Below are 19,067 nucleotides of genomic sequence, written 5' to 3'. Positions count from 1 at the left end.
TGAACTTCCAAGCTCAGGTGATAAGCCCACGTCGGCCTCCCAAAGTGCTAGGATTACAGGCGTGAGCCACTGCGTCCAGCTAGGAATTTCTATTGTCAACAAAAAGTTACTGCTGTCTTGTCATACCTCACACAATAATTCTATCATAGCTGTCATCACAATTCTACATACTATAATCAACTTATTTTTGTATCTCAAAATTCCCATTTTCCATTCTTGGGGTATGAAGAACAAAAACAAAAATAAAGATAAAATTATAAAATTCCCAGTTTCTTTCCCTAGGGCTTAAAAGTAGCAGGACATGTAGGCCAAGTGCAGGGGCTCACGCCTGTAATCCCAGCACTTTGGGAGGCCACAACGGGCAGATCACTGAGCTCGGGAGAGCGAGACCAGCCTGACCAACATGGAGAAACCCCATCTCTACTAAAAACACAAAATTAGCCAGAGGTGGTGGCACATGCCTGTAATCCCAGCTACTCGGGAGGCTGAGGCAGGAGAATCGGTTGAACCCAGAGACAGAGGTTACAGCGAGTAGATCACGCCATTGCACTCAAGCATGGGTAAGAAGAGTGAAACTCTGTCGCGGGGAGAAAAAAAAAAAAAAAAAAAAAAAAAAAGGTAGCAGGACACTGCTGAAACGACATCTATTTCTTTAAAGTCAATTTTCTCATTTTCATCCTACACAACCTAACTACACTTACATCATTTGGAATGGTGAGTTCATGAGAAGTAGTCTGAGCAGATGCATCCAAACCTGCTAAAAGACAGAAGAGAGCAAGCAAATTCAATGCACAGCATTCAAAACCCCACTGACTTGCACATTAAACTAACAGAAGGAAATAAACTGGAAACCCAGCATCATTGGCTGTTGGGATTCATCACTAACTTGGAAGCCTCCAAAGAGGAAAGGGGGGAGAAGGGTGTAGAAATAATGCTCGAAAGGTTCTTCTGTACACTCAGAAGAGCTGATTTCATGCCATTTCCTGCAAAGCCCAGCCTATTAGGGACGGGGGATGGAAGCAAGGGCAAGGGAGTGTGGTATCCTCAAAGAGGACCAATGTCTAAACAAGTCCTTCTGTACTTCTACCCCTATCCTGCTGTTGTGTTCCAAACTGCATCTCACCTGATGCTCACTAGCACCAGTGCCAATATTATGCCTGTTAATGGGTACCATGGACTTTTGGCACACATGCAGAGTTGTTTTAAATATACCTGTATCAGATTAAGGCCCTCCACCCCCTATCCTCCTAACCTAGACTGGAAGGTCAGATAGAATGAAATGGCAGTCAGGTGAGGGGACTTCATTTCTCCAGATTTAGTCCCTGTCTTTTGTTCAGTAATTTTGTTCTGGCTTTCATTTTGTTTTCCAAAGAAAAAGAAAGAAAAAAAAAAATCCCATCAGCAAATACCCATACCCATCTTTAACAACACCTGGACTGAACCAGGCCAGCTGGCTAATACTCAAGCTTAGTCCTGATCTCAACTATGGCTGCTGGTCTCGTCATTTTTAGAAGGGGGTTGGCCAGATCCATCAAGGGACCCTCGGGGGCACCAGGCCCACCCCTTCGCTCTCTCAGCTCCTCTCTGCCATGTGCATGTTGCTGGTATGGTTCATGGGCAGTGAAACAAGACTCCCACCAGTTTATTAATATAACAGTAGAATACTACAGATTTTTTTTTTTTTAATCATTACCCCAATAGCCTTTCACCTCTGGAGAGCTGGATTCAATGCCTGTTAAGATACAAGTGAAAATGAGTTTGGTGGTCTCATCCTAACCCTATCGGACAAGTTATTCCTTATACAGAAAAGCCCCAAAAACAGAAATAAAACAAAAACAAAAACAAAAACAAAAAAACACTACACAATTTGGCACAAATGGATGGTCTCTACCCAAGCCTGTGAATTGCTGGTGGAGAGAAAGGGGGTGCTGATCAGATCAAGGGGGCAGCAGTCAGGATGGGCTCAAAGAAATATCAGCCTACCCTTTGCCTGACAAGCATCCCCAAACCTCACCCCCAAACCTTCCAGGGCTTTTTTTTTTGTCTTTTAGAATAACTGACCCCAAATGAAAACCACGTTAACAAACACATTACCTCCTTGGGCTTAGCCATAGTAGACAGGCAAGTTTAAACCAGCAGGATGCTGGATAACGAAGTTTGTTTTAAACAGATGTCAAGCTGAGACCTTGGGACTGGCCTCTCTCTTGCACTACACCTTACAGAAATAAACACTGAGGTATCCATACCACTGAATCCGGTGTTGCCATGCGTCATGGGAAAATGAGACTGTTGCATTGCCAACTGGTGCAGCTTGGTCAACTGCAAGGAGGAAACAGGAGGTTGGCATTAGAAGATTTAAAAAAGCCAGGGCTCAACCACATTCAAATTTGAAAATGCAGGTCCTGATCCCCAAAATTGACTCTACTACTCAAACTACAACAGAGGGTAGGGATGGGGCTTGCATCGCAATCCTGGGGATTGGCAGAATGTGATGGGTAAGGGTTAGAAATAGAAAGGGTGCCTGAAGAATAGAATGAATGCCTTTTGGGTGTGCGAATAGAAAAGCAACAGCACTTGCCCAACGACCATCCCCTTGGGAGCTACTTAATGAAGGTAGTTTGCAGCCATTGCAACAGTTGCCGCAGGAACAAGCACAGACAGGCTAGGTAAACAAACTGTGCAGTGGTGCTAGGGAAAACACACCATGCAGGGTTTCATCAGTACTGGGGAGAGGGAAGGAGATGAGGGGGGGCAGGGAGACTGCGAGGAGGAGAGGTGTAGAAACCGTACTGGGTTTAGTCCCATCACCGCCACCACTGACTACTACAGCTATTTTTATTCATCTATATAAACTGTCCTGTCATAAAATAATCCTTCTTCACATCTACTTCTCTCTCTCCTGGGGCCTACCACTAACCAAGACTGAAACTCAATTTCCCAAGCCTAATGCTCAGCACTTGGAAACGTTAGTAAGAATAAAAGTGCAGAAAAAAAATGCCCGAAGTCTAAATACCAGCACTTTTAAATAGGTTTTAGCAGCAAGAAAGGTTTGAGTTGAATTCTGAAATGTTCAGGTTCCTATCCTTCTCTGTGTAACATAAGCCCCTTCCCCATCCCTCCAAATACTTTTGATATTGTCATCTCAGATTGAGGAGTTCCCAAAGGCAAACCAAACCTCCCACTACCCTCATGGAAAAGAGAACTGCATGCAAGGAAGTACAGTCCCAATATCAATTTAAACTGTGCCCTGAGATAACAAATCACAGTATACCACGGAACATTTCCCTTTTAGAACCAGGGTAATCTGAAACACAGGGGGAAAGGAGAAGCTAATATGCTGAATTTCAGGGGTTAAATGTTAAAAGGCAAACAAGGCATTACCCTGATTAAAGGGCTGAAATATGGGATTGACCTTGTGAAGAAAACAACTTAATACTGCAAATGCTGAAGACCCAACTCACTTCTGGCTACTTGGGAGAAAGGAGTGAGACAATTTTGGATGGGAGAGGGAGCTTTTCAAAACAGAAGTGAAAACAAAACTTACATCTGGCTGTGGAATGGCATACTGTCCTTGAATGGTATAGGCCTACAAAAGGAGGAAAACAGTTCCTATTAAAAACCAATCACGGACAGCCACCCAGTGGGGGGGAAAAAGACATTTCAACTAGCCAGGAAGCCAGAGTTGAACTACAGAATGGGGGAGGCCAGAGATTGAGGCAGTAGATGGAATCTCACAAATACAGTCAGACCCAAATTGGCCCTCTTTGAAACCTAAATATGACTTTGTTCCAGGGATCCTATAAAGATAGCCAAGTTCCCTGCAATCAAAGGCAAAATATACATAACTGTTTCTTAATGAAAATGTGGGAAGTGAGATTAGCAATGCCTCGACTGACCAAGCCCCACTCTTCCTCGCTGTATACAAGATAGCCTAGGAGGAATAATGATCTCTTCCCTCACCACCCCAACCCTTCTACCAATTGTGGTGATGTGGAAGATCTCTATCTGCACAAACCTACATGGCATGTTTTGAAACACTTCCCTTTCTCCAACTTATTTTTCTATCTGCCTAAAGACCTTAAGAACATTGGATGCTAGCTGAGTCCCTAACACTAGGGAGCTGATCACAGGTAAACAAAAACCACTGTGTTCTAATTCCTGTCTTCTCCCACCTCCCCTCCATACGCACTTGCAGCTCCCACTATGCCCTCCTCCCCCCACAACGTAACCTCCCAAAAAGGGAGCTGGGTCTTCAGGGCAATGGGGTAGGGAACAGGAGGAAAGGAAAAGGGAACGGGGAGGGAGGGGAAGGAAGGAGTGGCTGGTTAACAGGATGTGAAGCTTCTCACATCACAGTGGCCAGTACCCCCAAAAGTACACCCAGGTGGGGGTGGAAGGAAGGTGAAAATGGGGTGGGAGGAGTGGGAGAGGGGAAGCGGGGTTGAACAAAAAAAAATTAAAAAAAAAAAAAAAAAAAAGTTGGTGTTACCATCTGGTGGGCTACGCGGCCTGGGTGAAATGAGGTTGGGGGGGTCAGTCCAGGTCCCCGTGGACAGGTGGTGTCCACAGCACCAAAAATCACCAGCGCCACTGGCCCCCCGTGTGTTGGCAGTCTCGGCTGAGGCGGAAGGATTGAGTGAGCCTTGGAGACTGAACATCCCCTCTCACCTCTAGAGGTGGTCCCTCCAGGTCAGGGTTGAGGCACATGGACGGGGTGGTGTGGGGAAAGCTCGCACTGTCGCTGCCTGTGCTGTACCTGTCCTGTGGATAAATAGAGGATTTCAGTCTCCAGGGCTGTCAATCCGGCACCTTGTCACCAGCATGAAATTCACACAAAAAAAGTTGTTTATTTTTTTCCTTTTTCCTTTAAAAAGGAGCTCAGACACAATTTGAAACGAGCTGTAATCAGTGAATTAAAAAAAAAAAAAAGTTACCTAGTGGCAGATTTCACACTGCACAATTGGGCTATTTTCAGTAAGAATGAAGGGATGGGGCAACAGAGCTGACCCCAGCTCCTGGTCAGTGTGGGATTAAGTTGAACCCCTACAGAGCCCACTTTGCCACAAAGGAACAAAAGACACAGGTCCATCTGTGGACATTGTATATTTAAAAAGGCCTGTGGGAACGATCCATGATAGGGCCACTCATAGAAGAAACTGCAAGTTTTTAGACGGTGGTCCATCAACTAAATAAAGGGAAGGGAGGGAGGGAGGGAGGGTAGGGAAGCAAAGAGGTATGAAGGGGGAGGTGTGATGGGGAGGGGGAAAAAAAGGAAGTGAAGGAAGAATTTTAAGTACAGAGGATTGCTGCCACCCAGTATGGGACTCTATATTCCGAAGGGGGAGTGGGAGAATCCAGAAGAGCAGGAACCTGGAGTTCCTGGGAAGGAAAAACTCCTAAGGCTAACCCCTTCTGGCTACACTGACTCTGGGTCTTTGCTTATCCTGCCCAACTCTAACTAGACTGAGAGCCCTTTGACCAAACCAGTTTGTACTTGTCTAAAAGTAAGGTACTAAACTGACTCCAGGTTAACACTGTGACATAACCGGCCTTCCTGTGAAAACTCTCGTAACTACACAACAAACTAAATCCCTAAAAACTTGTTCATTTTTATGCCAATTCAACAGAATGTGAATGAGATGGACTCCCAAGTTTATGCTTGCCCTCTAAATGGCTCCCAGATCAAACGCAAATAAGATGGAACTAGTTAACTAAATATGCTTATAACAGACCAACCCCAAGTGGGAAAAGGTTTTGAGCAATGCACTTGCTTAGGCAGCTACCAAAATCAGTCACTATTTCAACCTGAATCCCAATACAGTTGTCCCTAGGTTATCGGTGGGAGATTAGTCCTAGGATCCCCCCATAGAAACAAATATCCATGGATACTCAAGTCTTTTACATAAAATGGTATAGTACTTGCATATAACCTAAGCATATCCTCCCATATAATCATCTCTACATTACTTATATCTAATACAATGTAAATGCTATGTAAATATTTGTTATACTGTATTGTTTAATGACAAGACAAAGCCTGTACATGTTCAGTACAGATGCAACCACCCATTTTTTTCCCTGAATACTTTTGTTCTGAGGTAGGCTGAAGGTGGAACCCACAAAGGGCCGACTCCGTTTTAAAACCTGACCTACCTACTCCTCAAATACAATCAGAGCATAGGACTAAGTCCTCATCAATGCTTCTGTCATAATAATCTAACTTCAGAATAGTCCATGTGCCAAAGATCAAGAGTTTAGGTTGATGAGGAAGGAGCAGAGAGAGGCCATGGTGGTGCTTTGGTGTTCTTACTCTAACATGAAATGTCACAGCACCACAGTCCAACACGCTCACCCCCTTCTATTCTTGCACACTGAACTCTTACCCCAGCTGATTTCAGTTATGCCATGTGGGTTCAAACCAGTGTTTATGAGGTTAAGAGCCTAGGGGACAACACACTGGAGTTTGGGAGTGAAGGGGTAGGAGTAGGGGAGGTGAGGTGGAGGGAAGGGGAAGTTTGTAGGACACTCAAATTCAGGACCCCCAAATTTTGAGACCACCATCCAGAATCTCCTTCAGAGGTCCGATTCTTTGCTACCTTTTATTTATTTAGACCTCTAAATATCACCCCACACACATAAAACATGGATGGGGAGGGGACAGGGAGAGAAGCAGAGACAGTAAGGCAATTCAACTCTTATATTCTAACCCAACCCACCTTAAGTAACCAAGTAAGTTATCTCTTCCGAGTGCCTACAAAACTTCCATTGCCTGCTAAAAATTAAGGCATTCAGCTTTCTCCAGTACAAAAAATAAAACTAAAAGCAGGTCAAACTATGGCCAGAGTATAGGTTTCAGCAAGCATGCAGAGTGGCTTGGTGTGATGCTGGCAAAGTTGACATTTCATATATAATCTCTGTTCATTCTAGCCCACCAATAAGAATTTTCTTACCTGACCACCTGCAAAGATGACCGGAGAGCTGGACGGCTTGGGCCGGTACGGGATGGTCACGCCCTTCGGGGGGGACTGGGAGAGAGTCAGAGGGGAAAAAAACAAAAAGAGATAAGGTTTCAAAGCTGCTTCAGCTGTGTGGCTTTAGCTCACACAGGTCAGTTAAATTAAAAACTATTTCCATCCCTTTACCTACCAAATTGTCTCTGGCTAGATCTAATCTCAAATCATCTACTAAACGTTATTTGCCTTTAATGCAGTAAGTCCAAGGACTACACAATTGAAACTAATTCTCATCAAGGGAGATGTCCACGTAATAATCTTCGGCACTATTTCCAAAATTTTAGATAAATTTAATGAACATGAAAAACTGTTGAACACATACATTTTAGTTGGTAATTTTTAGTATCTCACAATTTTTTTTGCCCTGAATAGGAAATAAAGCCAAAATTGGAAGTAAAATACTCAAGTGTTATGTCCAGAGTAATACAGACACTATCTATAAATAGTTCAAAGGCCCAATCAAGGTTTTTCTAATCTCTACTTGAAAATTCCAGTTTCCAGGCCGGGTGCATCGGCTCATGCTAGTAATCCCAGTACTCTGGAAGGCTGAGGCGGGTGGATGGCTTGAGCTCAGGAGTTCAAGACCAGCCTGGGCAACATGACAAAATCCCATCTCCACAAAAAATTAAAAAAATTAGCCAGGTGTGGTGGCGCATGCCTGTAGACCAAGCTACTGGGGAGACAGGTGAGAGAATCGCTTAAGCCTGGTAGGCAGACTTTACAGTGAGCCAATATCGCGCCACTGCACTCCAGCCTGGGTGACAGAGTGAACCCATCTCTCTCTCACACACACACACACATACACACACACACAATAAAAAAAGAAAGAAAAAATTCCAGTTTCATTTCTCACCAATGAAACCAACTCCATATCACAAATCTGAAAAGGCTTAATTTTCCTGAATTTTGCTAGTCTTTTAATAGAATAATAGTATATAATGAGGACCTCATTAGTCATTCGGAAACATCATCATACATACGTTTTTCTACTCTTTATAACACTTTGAATACCCTCCTACAAAGTGACAAGTTGTTAAAGAGCATGTCCAATTTCCATGTAACCAAAATACAGCAATTCAAAATGTAGTAACTCAGCTACTCAGGAACCCAAATACATCTGTGGCCCCCTCAGTCCATGCAGTGCATCTTCCCCCTCTGACTCTGGTACACAACTGCTGTGAACCAAAGATCACTGCTGCTTAGCAGTTTCTATTTTTGCTCACAGACCATAAGAAAAGTCAAAGCTAGGGGAAGGAAAATATGAACTCAGGGAACCTTTTACCCCCACCCCCACTGGAAGCCTTAACAGCTTCACTTAATTCTAGTCTTACTAAATATAGATCAGTCCCTCTGTCCCCAGAATGGCCCTCCCTCCATTCTCAGCATGAGCCTGAGGGCTTACCTCCAACATGACCACGCAGATCTGTTTGACACACTCAATGATGGATTGCGGAATGCCAGCAATAGTGATGGCCCGCTCAGTTGAGTTGGGTAGCATATCCCCTGCCACCTGGACCTGAGCCCCTGTACTCTTTGGAGTAAAAAGAAATTCAAAATCAGAGAAAAACAGCTCATGCTTTTCCAATTCCTCCCAACAGCAATTTCAGAGTCTAAAACTCTAATGGATATCCATCCATTTCCAATCTTCCCTTTTTGTTCTTTGTCCCACTCTTCCCTTATTCCACATAGAACTGTTTAACAAATTAGAGTTAAAAATAAATTAGCCACTGAAAGACAAGAATAAGCCTCAATAACAGCCTAAATTTAACCTACTCTCAAGCAAAAGGTCCTTCTAAATAGTTTCCTCTCAACTAATGATAGTTCCTCTGGGCAAAGCAAAAGCCCCACCAAGTATCACCCACCTTTCATTATCTTACTGAATAAACATTTACATCAAGGCCATTCATGTGCCAGGTACCAGGACAAGTGCTTGGAATACAGCAATTAGCAAAATGAAGATCTCTGTTGTCATGCCATGTACAATACACTCCCCAAAACTCAAGCAGCCATTCGAGTTTCATTCCAACACATTCAGTAACATCTAAATACAATTAAAATCTTCCACAATTCAATGTAACTTCCACAGTTAAACAGGAAGTAGGGGCCATGCACGGTGGCTCACACCTGTAATCCGAGCACTTTGGGAGACCAAGGCAGTCAAATCACTGAGGCTCAGGAGTTGGAGACCAGCCTGAGCAAAACAGTGAGACCCGTCTCCATAAAAAATAAAAATAAAAAAATAAAAAAAATTAGCCGGGCATTGTGGAGTGCGCCTATGGTCACAGCTACTCAGGAAGCTTGAGGTAGGAGGGTCACATGAGCCTAGGAGGTCGAGGCTGCAGTAAGCCATGATCATGATTATGCGCTGCACTTCATCCTGTGTGACAGTGAGACCCCGTCTCAAAAAAAAAAAAGTAGAATTACATCTATTTCCCAATACATCTTCCTATTTTTCTCCTTGCTGTTTATAAGCCTGGTCAAGAAAAATGACATTGTAGGCAAGCAGGTGTGCTGGCTCAAGCCTGTAGTATCAACACTGGGAGACTGAGGTGGGTGGATTGCTCGAGCTCAGGAGTTTGAAACCAGTCTGGGCCACATGGCAAACCACCTTTTCTACAAAAAAATACAAAAATCTGGATGTGGTGGCAGGAGCCTGCAGTCCCAGCTTCTCAGGAGGCTGAGATGGGAGGATCACCTGAGGCTGGGAAGGTCGATGTTTTCCTGCAGTGAGCCATGACTGCACCACTGCACTCCAGCCTGGGGAGACAGAGTGAGACCACGTAAAAAATAATAATAAAAATTAAAATTAAAAAATAGAAAAACTGTTGCTACTACTGCAAACTCATCCCTTGAGACATGAAAAAGAATTATGTAGCCTCATGGAAAAGTTGCCAAAAAAGAAAAGAAATGTTATATGTAACAGTTGGAAATTCTGATTAACTTTCTCATGTTCTGATTTACTACAATTTATGAATTATGCAAAATAATTATATTGCAAGGTAGTTTTCAGTACAATCACATTGTAATCCTCTAGAACTGTTAATTCAACAAAAATTTTCATCTCACTGCTAACTTTTCCTAGCCATACAAAGAGTCAATTTGGAACAAATACTTAACATTTCTAAAAGGAGCACAAAAGTCACTAACCTCTCGTATTTCCTTGATCTTGCAACCACCTTTTCCAATGAGAGAGCCACACTGACTTGCAGGGACCACCAGCCTCAGGGTGACCGGGGGTCTACTGGCAGCTGTGCTATTGGTCATAGAGCTGCTTATGTCCTACAGAAAGAAAGAACACCAGGATAAGCAGATCCCTGGAAACCAATAACTGCCAGTGAAGAACCACTTACCCTTGATCTCGTAAGGACTTGTGAGGTCAAAACCCACCGTAGACAAAAGTTCCAATACCATGCCCCTCTCAAACTATTTCTGATGTACCGATAAAAGCTCTTGAAAAAATTCCTCAGAATTAGCCATAAATATATTTTCCTTCACCCTGAAGGAATGTACTTGGTAGGGATAAAAGTGATAATCTATTTTGCAGTTACATTGGCCAGGCAATGGGGGAAAAAGGTGATGTCAAAATTAAATCAAATACTGCCAAGCACGGTAGTTCATGCTTGTGATCCCAGCACTTTGAGAAGCTGAAGCAGGTGGATCATTTCAGGTCAGTGAGTTCAAGACCAGCCTGGCCAACAGTGAGACCCCATCTCTACTAAAAATACAAAAATTAGCCGAGCATGGTGGCTGGCACCTGTAATCCCAGCTACTCAGGAGGCTGACACAGGAGAATCACTTGAACCCAGGAGGCAAAGTTGCAGTGAGCCAAGATTGTGCCACTGCACTCTAGCCTAGGCAACAGAGTGAGAATATCTCAAAAAAAAAAATTAAATCAAATCAAATATTAAGAAAAAATATAAAACAGGCCGGGCACAGTGGCTCACACTGGTAATCCCAGCACTTTGGAAGGCCGAGGTGGGCGGATCACCTGAGGTCAGCAGTTCAAGACCAGCGTGGCCAACATGGTGAATGCCCGTCTCTACAAAAATACAAAAACTAGCTGGGTGTGGTGGCATGCACCTGTAGTCCAGGCTACTCAGGAGACTGAGGCAGGAGAATTGAATTCAGGAGGAAGAGGCTGCTGTGAGCTGAGAATACACCACTGCACTCCAGACTGGGCAACAGAATCAGACTCCATCTCAAAACAAAACAAAAAACAAAAAAGGTAGATATAAAACAATACAACCCTACTTACACCAACTCTACCCTGTTAGAAAACTAAAAACAGGCAGGGCACAGTGGTTCACGCCTGTAATCCCAGCACTTTGGGAGGTCAAGGCAGGTGGATCACCTGAGGTCAGGAGTCTGAGATCAGCCTGGCCAACACGGTGAAGCCCCATCTCTACTAAAAATACAAAAATTAGCCGGGCGTAGTGGTGAGCGCCTGTAATCCCAGCTACTTGGGAGGCTGAGGCAGGAGAATTGCTTGAACCCAGGAGTCGGAGGTTGCAATGAGCTGGGAACACGCCATTGCACTCCAGCCTGGGTGACGAGGAAACTCCATCTCAACAAAACAAAATAAGCAAACCCGTAGATTTGACTGTATTAGTTCAAAGCCTATACTCTTTCCCATAAACACATGCTGCATCCAAAAAGTCATGGTTTTAATCTAGTTAAATTTAGCCTTCTGAAGATTAAGTGGTTTAAAGTATCACTTACTAGCCTAATCTCTAGGCTGATAACTAGAGACCTGGAAACTGCTTAAGCAGTTAAGACCTCTAAAGACAAGGACATGTTTATTCCTTGGTTAAGAAATAAACAGTTCATATTCTAGCTTACAATTTTTTTTTTTTAAATAAAATAAAGGCCTGGCCTGGTGGCTAGTGCCTGTAATCCCAGCACTTTGGGAGGCTGAGACAGGAGGATTGCTTGAGCCCAGGAGTTCAAGATGAGCCTGGGCAACACAGGAAGACTCAAGTCTCTACAAAACCCATGAAAACTAGCCAGACATGGTGGTTTGTGCCTGTGGTCCCAGCTACTGGGGAGGCTTAGGTGGGATGACTACTTGAGTACAGGAAATTGAGGCTGCAATGAGCCAAGGTAACACAACTGTACTTCAGCCTGGGTAACAGAGCAAGACCCTGTCTCAAAAAACAAAAAAAAATAGTTCATGCTGGGCATGGTGGCTCACCTCTGTGATCCCAACACTTTGGGAGGCGAGACAGGAGGACCACTTGAGGCCAGGAGTTTGAGACCAGCCTGGGAAACATAACAAGCCCCCATCTCTACAAGAAAAGGTTTTTAAGAAGTTATCCAGGCAGGGTGGCATGCACCTGTAGGCCCAGTTACTCAGGAACCTAAGGCAGAAGGATCACTTGAGCCTGGGAGGATGTAGTGAGCTACAGGTATACCACTGCACTCTAGCCTGGGTGACAAGAGCACAACTCTGCCTAAAAAGAAAAAATAAATAAATACTATGATGTATAAAAAAGAACTAGTTCAAATTCATTCTTGAACTTGAACAAGAATTAAAACGTGTTTTTTAAACCATGAGTTCTGGACTTCTAGAACTTCTAGTTCTGGACCCTGGGGGTCAAAAGATAACATTTCTAATCTTGGCAAGGATAAGATGTCAGGCACCGTTTAAGTACCAACCAAGGAAGCAGCACTCCTCTGCCTATCAATTGCACAATTAGCTGCATTACTGCAGAAGGGGGAGAGAGAGGGACTGAATACAAGACCCAGGACAATAACTCAGCCTCTGAAGGTTGGCGGGGGAAAAACTTCCTCTTGATAAAACCTCTGCTGTTGAGTATTTCAATTCTGATAACCTAGGTCTCTTCCCAACAAGTGTAATTTTGACACAGTGTTAGCAGATTGACTTTTTAACCTAAGAGCAACTTTTTGATACAATGTTAACAGATTGATTTTTTAACCTAAAAGCATCAGGATTGCAAGATTGTTTGTGTTTATAACATCAGGTAAACCGTATCAGTTGGGTATATACTCAAGCCTGTTACCAAAGCAATGGCATACTTTCAACAGATGCTTTTCATGCAAATTATTTACATTAAGTCCGTGGCAAAACTCAAACTGTTTTGATGATTCAAGTGACTTTTTTTTTTGAGATGGAGTCTCGCTCTGTTGGCCAGACTGGAGTGCAGTGGTGCAATCTCGGCTCACCACAACCTCCACCTCCTGGGTTCAAGTGTTTCTCCTATCTCAGCCTCCCGAGTAGCTGGGATTTCAGGCGCACACCACCATGCCTGGCTAATTTTTGTATTTTCAGTAGAGACGAGGTTTCACTGTTGGTCTCTTAACTCCTGACCTCGTGATGTGCCCGCCTCAGCCTCAAATGAGGCTGCCTCAGCTTGTGCCCGCCTCAGCACAAGCCACCGCGCCCAGCCTCAAATGACTCTTTTTTACCTATAAATGGTTAAATTTTGTGGCAGGCTACAGGAAGCTAAGGACCCATTTACGGAGTCTCATGGTCCAGTTTGTCCTTAAATTTAAAAAGCTCTTAGAAAATCAACAAGCTCTCTGGAAGCACTTAAAAACGAAGAATGAGGGAGTGGGAGACAACAAACCTCTTCCAGTTTGTCAATGATCATAGCAAAGGCTTTGAAGATGGCATTAGTGGGTCCAGCCAAAGTGATAATTCTCTCAGGACAATTCCCTTCTGAGATGTTGATACGTGCACCACTCTAGATAGGAAACAAGAGCCAAAAGAAGTTAAAGAGACAATAAAATCTGAGTATGTACAGGATCTACAGTCCCTTGTAAAAGGGACAAGGAACTGCCAATGTACACGATCCTGATGCAACGCAAAGTCAGCATCATTCCAAACACTGCTGCTCCATGTCTATCCTCAAATATAGCCTAGAGCAGCTGCCTTAAGTCTTGAACGAATTCTATGACTTGTCAAAACCACACTTCCCGAATAGGGAAAAAAAAAATACACTTCCCAGATTGTCATTACAAATAACCAGGCTGGAAAAAAATACGTATTTCCCTTATTGAGACTTTCCTCCCTAATTTCTGAAAAAGAATTTTCACTTGTTTTAAAGGTTTTGTTACTTCCCAAAGTTAACAATCTCAAAGTCTTTCATAACTTACCTCCTCGCGCATCTTCTTAACTGATTCTCCTTTCTGTAAAGGAAAAGTCAAGCATGAGCTCCAACTGCTATTTCAATCCAGAACAACTAAATGGTAATTAAAGTTGAAATGAAATTATCTTACCTTTCCGATGATACTGCCAACTTCCTGCAATGCAGAAAACTAACATCAGTAAGAGGAAATCCCAAAGTATTTCTTTTTAAAAATATATTTTATTTTTCCTTTCTCTACATGTTCTAATGAAGTATTCACCACGAAAAGGAATTTTAACTGTCCAGCTGACAGACTGCTATCTATGCTAATTATTACCCCAAAGGAATGGAAAGATTTGAAGATTTATTGGGGGGAGTAGACTTACTATAAGCAATCTCCATGAGAAAAACCTTACCATCCAGGTATGAGACAGTTTTTGGCTCCAGCCTCTAATTAAGCCTTTCCTGCTCAGTGGAGCTTCCTAGTCAAGTCTGTCCATTTTCCCACTACACTCACATCTACTCCATTAGGGAAATGTGCTAAAGCCAGATGCCCCACAGTGCTAATCTGATGAGCTCCAACATGCATGTCTGTTCTTCCTGGCCCCTCCCCTAGCAGTTACTATGACCCAATTTCCCAAGCTGGAGCATACCTTTCCATGCATAAGTAGCCGGATGGTGAGAGTGACATTTAATCCACCTTCAATCACACCGGTGTCCATGTCGAGCAGTGTTCTGGGGAGCTGGACTTTTGAGTGGTCAAGTCTTTGGTCACTGGTAGGGAGTGAAAGCCAAAAACTAAAATGCAAACATGACCAAAATCAGAGGAGAAAAACAACAGGATTATTTCCCAAATTATTTTCACTTTATCAATATTTTCTACTTTACATTTTTCCTTAAATGACAGTATGTCAGACTTATATACACACCAAGTACAACTGCATGACAAAATATACAGTTCAGGTTCTGTTACAGAGTATAGAAGGCAATTTTCCAGTTCCTCTCATTAATGATAGGGTTTCCGCTGACTCTCGGGATGAAGAAGGTTCCTTCAATTGGCAATGGTTCTAAGGGAACTGCTGAACGTGCACCACTTGTCCTTCAGCAGAAAAAGCTTCAAAGAATTCAGAAACACCTGGAAATTATGAGAGCAAACTTCCAACTAACTACAGTGAGGGCAAATGACCTTTTGTCTCCCTGCTGGGGAGCAGTTTAAGTTGAAAACTAGAGAGAACACATGTAAATTTTCTTCGTAGTAGCAATTTCTAGATAACGAAATTGAGATATATCCCACATTATAAATTTCAAATGCTGATGGCTAATACCAAATGATTTCTAAAAGATTTAGATCAACATCCTCACTGAAAAGACATTATCTGAGATGACTTCCAAGCAGGCTGGGGTTCCATATTCCCCTTTAGAAAATGACTCAATACATTAAGTACACTTGAGTCCTTTTCTCCTATTCCTCCTTCCAACTCGTTACTCAGATTTGAGATGTCTTCCTTGCTTTTGTGTCTACCATCCAGTTTTTATTTCAAGTCTGTTAAATCTTAAATTTCCTTCCAAAGAAAACAACCAAAATAAAACTGGCATTCCTAAAATTTTATTTTTGTTTTTAGGAACAACAGCAGTGTACCTTTCCTATACAGGATGGCCCTTTTCCCACCTAGGAAACAATTCCTAATATTGTTCCTAACATTTCTGCTTTAGAATAACTAGTTACGTGTAGAAAGAAAATTTGGTTTTGGGTATGCCTTTGCCTTCAATACCTCCTTTAGCACCTAATCGTGACAGCTTTAAAAAGGACGTCTCCCAAGTTGTAGAATGTCCCCAATGACATTTTAAGTATCCATCCTTTTAAAACTCAACATGTCATCTCTCTCCTCCCACAGCTAGATTCCCTCCTTCACAAAACCAGTCACTGTGTTAACTTTCCTCTAACACAAAGCCCATACCCTAAATATCTTAGGTGCTTAAGTGGCTGTCACACCATTCTGTATATGGCAAACTGTCCTCTGGCTACTCCAAGAATGTAAGTGATTATATAAGTGCATCCCCAAAGCACATCATTTCCCCTTTTTCAGAATACAATTAATTGCTGGCAAAATCCCAGAATTCAATACTTTTCACTCAAGGAAAAATAGTGCTTGGTGGGGGAAGAAGCGTTAGGTCTGTAAGAATGACTTTTTTTTTTTTAATAAGGTATGGTAAAAATCTGGCAGTTTAATTCCTTATCCCCTTGCAGATGTAATAAGAAGCCCTTTACAAATATCACAATAACGCAACTTCGAAAAGGCAAAAAAAAACAAAACGAGGAAACCTATTTGAAGCCATTTCTCGAGGTAAAGTACAAAGATGCATTTTTAACTCCAAACCATCTAAACAACTCAAGAAATCTGTCAAATTTCCCTCCTGACTAGGTCAAGACAAATGTACCCCATTCCAGCAATCCAGCTGCTAATACTGCTGTCCAATACCCCTTCCATAAATAGCTCGGTCTGGGTTTACACCGGCAGGCATTTTGTAATTTAAAAATTCGTTACCCGGAGAAACGTCCTGATTAACTCGGCAACTGGGAGCCCGTCTACCCTTTAACTCCGCAGCCCACTCTCCCCTCGGTCATCCAAGCATTTTCCACTTAAGAAAAAAAGCCCCCCCTTCCCTTGACTAGAAGAGGGGGGAAAAATAAACGGTTCGGTCGGGGGGGGGCGCTGCGATACAGGGGGAGGGGCCGGACTGGTAGCGCCTCCTCGTGTGGCTGCGCCAGCGCCTGACCCCCGCGGGGAGCCGCGCTCACCCGCCCGACCAGCAAGCCGGCCATCGCCTCCCCCAACCCCCCACAACCAACAAATCCACCGCTGCCCCCCCTACCGCGCGCGCGCCCTCCCTGACTCCTGCGCAGCCGCCACCGGGAAAAGGCGGGGGGAGGGGGGGAATAGGCCTTGCGCAAGGCCTACTAGGCCGCGCCAGAGCCACGGCCTCGCGTGAATGACCGGCCAGGCACAGTGAGGTGGTAAGCGCTCACGCGGGACTACGCGAGACCGGGGCTCGTGACTAGGACCCGAGCCGGCTAAGAAAGAAGATGAAAGTGGAAATGGTAGCCATAGTTGGGGGCGCAGGGGAAATTTTTAGGCTTACCTGCAGGCGCGAGGCGACTGAGGGGAAAAGGGGAGCGGGCGGGAAGGGGAAGGGCGGGAGGCCGGGGGCGGAACAATAGGGGCGGGCGGGAAGGCGAGGGGGGCCCCGCGGGCGGGCGGAGGAGGAAGGGGGGGGTGGAGGAGGAGGAGGAGGAAGGGGGAAAGAGACCCCGGGGCGGGTGGAGGGCGGCGGAGGGCGGGCGGGCGGGCGGAGGGCGGGCGGGCGGGAGAGGGCGCAGGCTGCGGCTGCTCCGGCTGCTGCCTCTGCTGGTCTGGGAGGGGGACGGGGCGGAGCGGCCTGCTTTCAACCCCGCGCACCCTTCGACCCCGGAAGCGCTAACCGCCCCGGGGGCCGGCGAGGCGATTGCGTCGTCCAAACCTTCCCCACGCAATGCAGACGGCCTCCCAAAAGCCTAGAGTGGCTCCTTGGACAGCGTAAGCACCAGCGAGACAACGGCTGCTAGCAAGCGGCGAACTGCGATAGAGAGGAAGCGTGGGGGCGGGAAGGAAACCAGTGGCCCCTAGTGGACTGACTGGAAAGTTCAGGCGTTAGTGCGGAGACGGAGCAGTCGCCATGGATCAAGAAGTGGAGAGTAGAGAAAAGGATGGGTGGAAAGAGAATAAGAAAGGATGAAGAAATCCTAGTAATCTACAGGGATACTCAAAAAAGAAAAGGAAAGAAAATTAACTTTCCACGTTTGAGGTGACCATTGTATCAACGCCTTACTCTTAAAAGGAAAGAATTAAGCATTTAACTTTCCTTTTAGGAAGAACTGTGTGTAGTTTATCTGTAACTGATAAGGGAAAGCTCTTTTTTAAAGAGTTACATGAATAAATGTAGAAGGAATGAAAGAAATAGAAGGAATGGGAGTTGAAAAGTCACCATTCTGCAACCCAGAATGAAATAATTGATTCAGGCAAGTGTATCAATCATTAAAATTTTGAGAAAGGTTGTTAGGGAACAGGATATTATCATGACACCAAGTATCACCACACAAATTTGCAAATATTTTTCTTTTTTTTTTTTAAGTAACTTCAAATGGGCCAGGGGTAGTGGTTGGGAGGCTGAGGCAGGCAGATCGCTTGAGCTCAGGAGTTTAAGATACCATCTCTACTAAAAATACAAAAATTCGCTGCTGTGGTGGCACACACCTGTGGTCCTAGCTATTTGGGAGGCTGAGGTGGAAGGATTACTTAAGCCCTGCTGTTCTCGGCTACAGTGAGCCATGATGATGGCCACTGCACTGCAGCCTGTCTCAAAAATAACATTTTTTTTTTTTTTGAGACGGAGTTTCGCTCTTGTTGCCCAGGCTGGAGTCCAATGGCATAATCTTGGCTCACTGCAACCTCTACCTCCTGGGTTCAAGCGATTCTCCTGCCTCAGCCTACCGAGTAGCAAAAATAACAAATTTTTTAAAAGCAACTTCAAATGGAGAGATCTAGCAGTTACCACCTTACCCAAGTACATAAATGATCAAACTGCATCACTCATAGTAGGACAACTTTGACACCATGTGGTCCTTGGAAAAATGCAACAAGAAGTACACCACATCATCTATTAAATATTCTTGCCAAAAGTGCTTAATCTTAATCTAATCAAGCCATTAGATCTGATTTGCAATTTATAGGAAATTTGATACAACGCAAGGAGATATTTTGCAAATCCAGAACATTCCACAAGACAGCTAGCCAGTCTTGTCAAAAAAGCAATAGAATACAAAAAAAGAAAAAAATTGGCCGGGTGCGGTGACTCACACCTGTAATCCTAGCAATTTGGGAGGCCGAGGCACATGGATCACTTGAGGTCAGGAGTTCAAGACCAGCCC

At 44.1% G+C, this 19,067-nt stretch overlaps 1 protein-coding gene across 4 annotated transcripts in view; it reads right to left on the bottom strand.

The window, feature by feature from the left end:
• Positions 1-17,513, bottom strand: part of PCBP2 (poly(rC) binding protein 2) — a 29,102-nt gene extending 11,589 nt beyond the window's left edge. For 2 of the 4 annotated variants that reach the window (XM_025403698.1, XM_025403697.1), the window contains exons 1-13: positions 17,243-17,310; positions 14,755-14,899; positions 14,253-14,276; positions 14,130-14,162; positions 13,601-13,717; positions 10,161-10,292; positions 8,416-8,544; positions 6,951-7,025; positions 4,669-4,761; positions 3,545-3,586; positions 2,247-2,319; positions 1,694-1,732; positions 702-757 (exon numbers count right to left, since the gene is read on the bottom strand). In XM_025403698.1, the coding sequence (XP_025259483.1) occupies positions 702-757; positions 1,694-1,732; positions 2,247-2,319; positions 3,545-3,586; positions 4,669-4,761; positions 6,951-7,025; positions 8,416-8,544; positions 10,161-10,292; positions 13,601-13,717; positions 14,130-14,162; positions 14,253-14,276; positions 14,755-14,823 (882 nt within the window). In that variant the 5' untranslated portion in view covers positions 14,824-14,899; positions 17,243-17,310. Of the gene's footprint in view, positions 1-701; positions 758-1,693; positions 1,733-2,246; positions 2,320-3,544; positions 3,587-4,668; positions 4,762-6,950; positions 7,026-8,415; positions 8,545-10,160; positions 10,293-13,600; positions 13,718-14,129; positions 14,163-14,252; positions 14,277-14,754; positions 14,900-17,242 lie in introns of all 4 variants that reach the window. The other 2 variants (XM_025403700.1, XM_025403699.1) reach the window with 2 other exon arrangements.
• Positions 17,514-19,067: the final 1,554 nt, after the last annotated feature.

Source organism: Theropithecus gelada, chromosome 11, assembly GCF_003255815.1.
Source record: "Theropithecus gelada isolate Dixy chromosome 11, Tgel_1.0, whole genome shotgun sequence".
NCBI classification, from domain to species: domain Eukaryota; kingdom Metazoa; phylum Chordata; class Mammalia; order Primates; family Cercopithecidae; genus Theropithecus; species Theropithecus gelada.
Note: the sequence above shows the minus strand (reverse complement) of the source record. Positions and strands in the feature narration are given on the sequence as shown.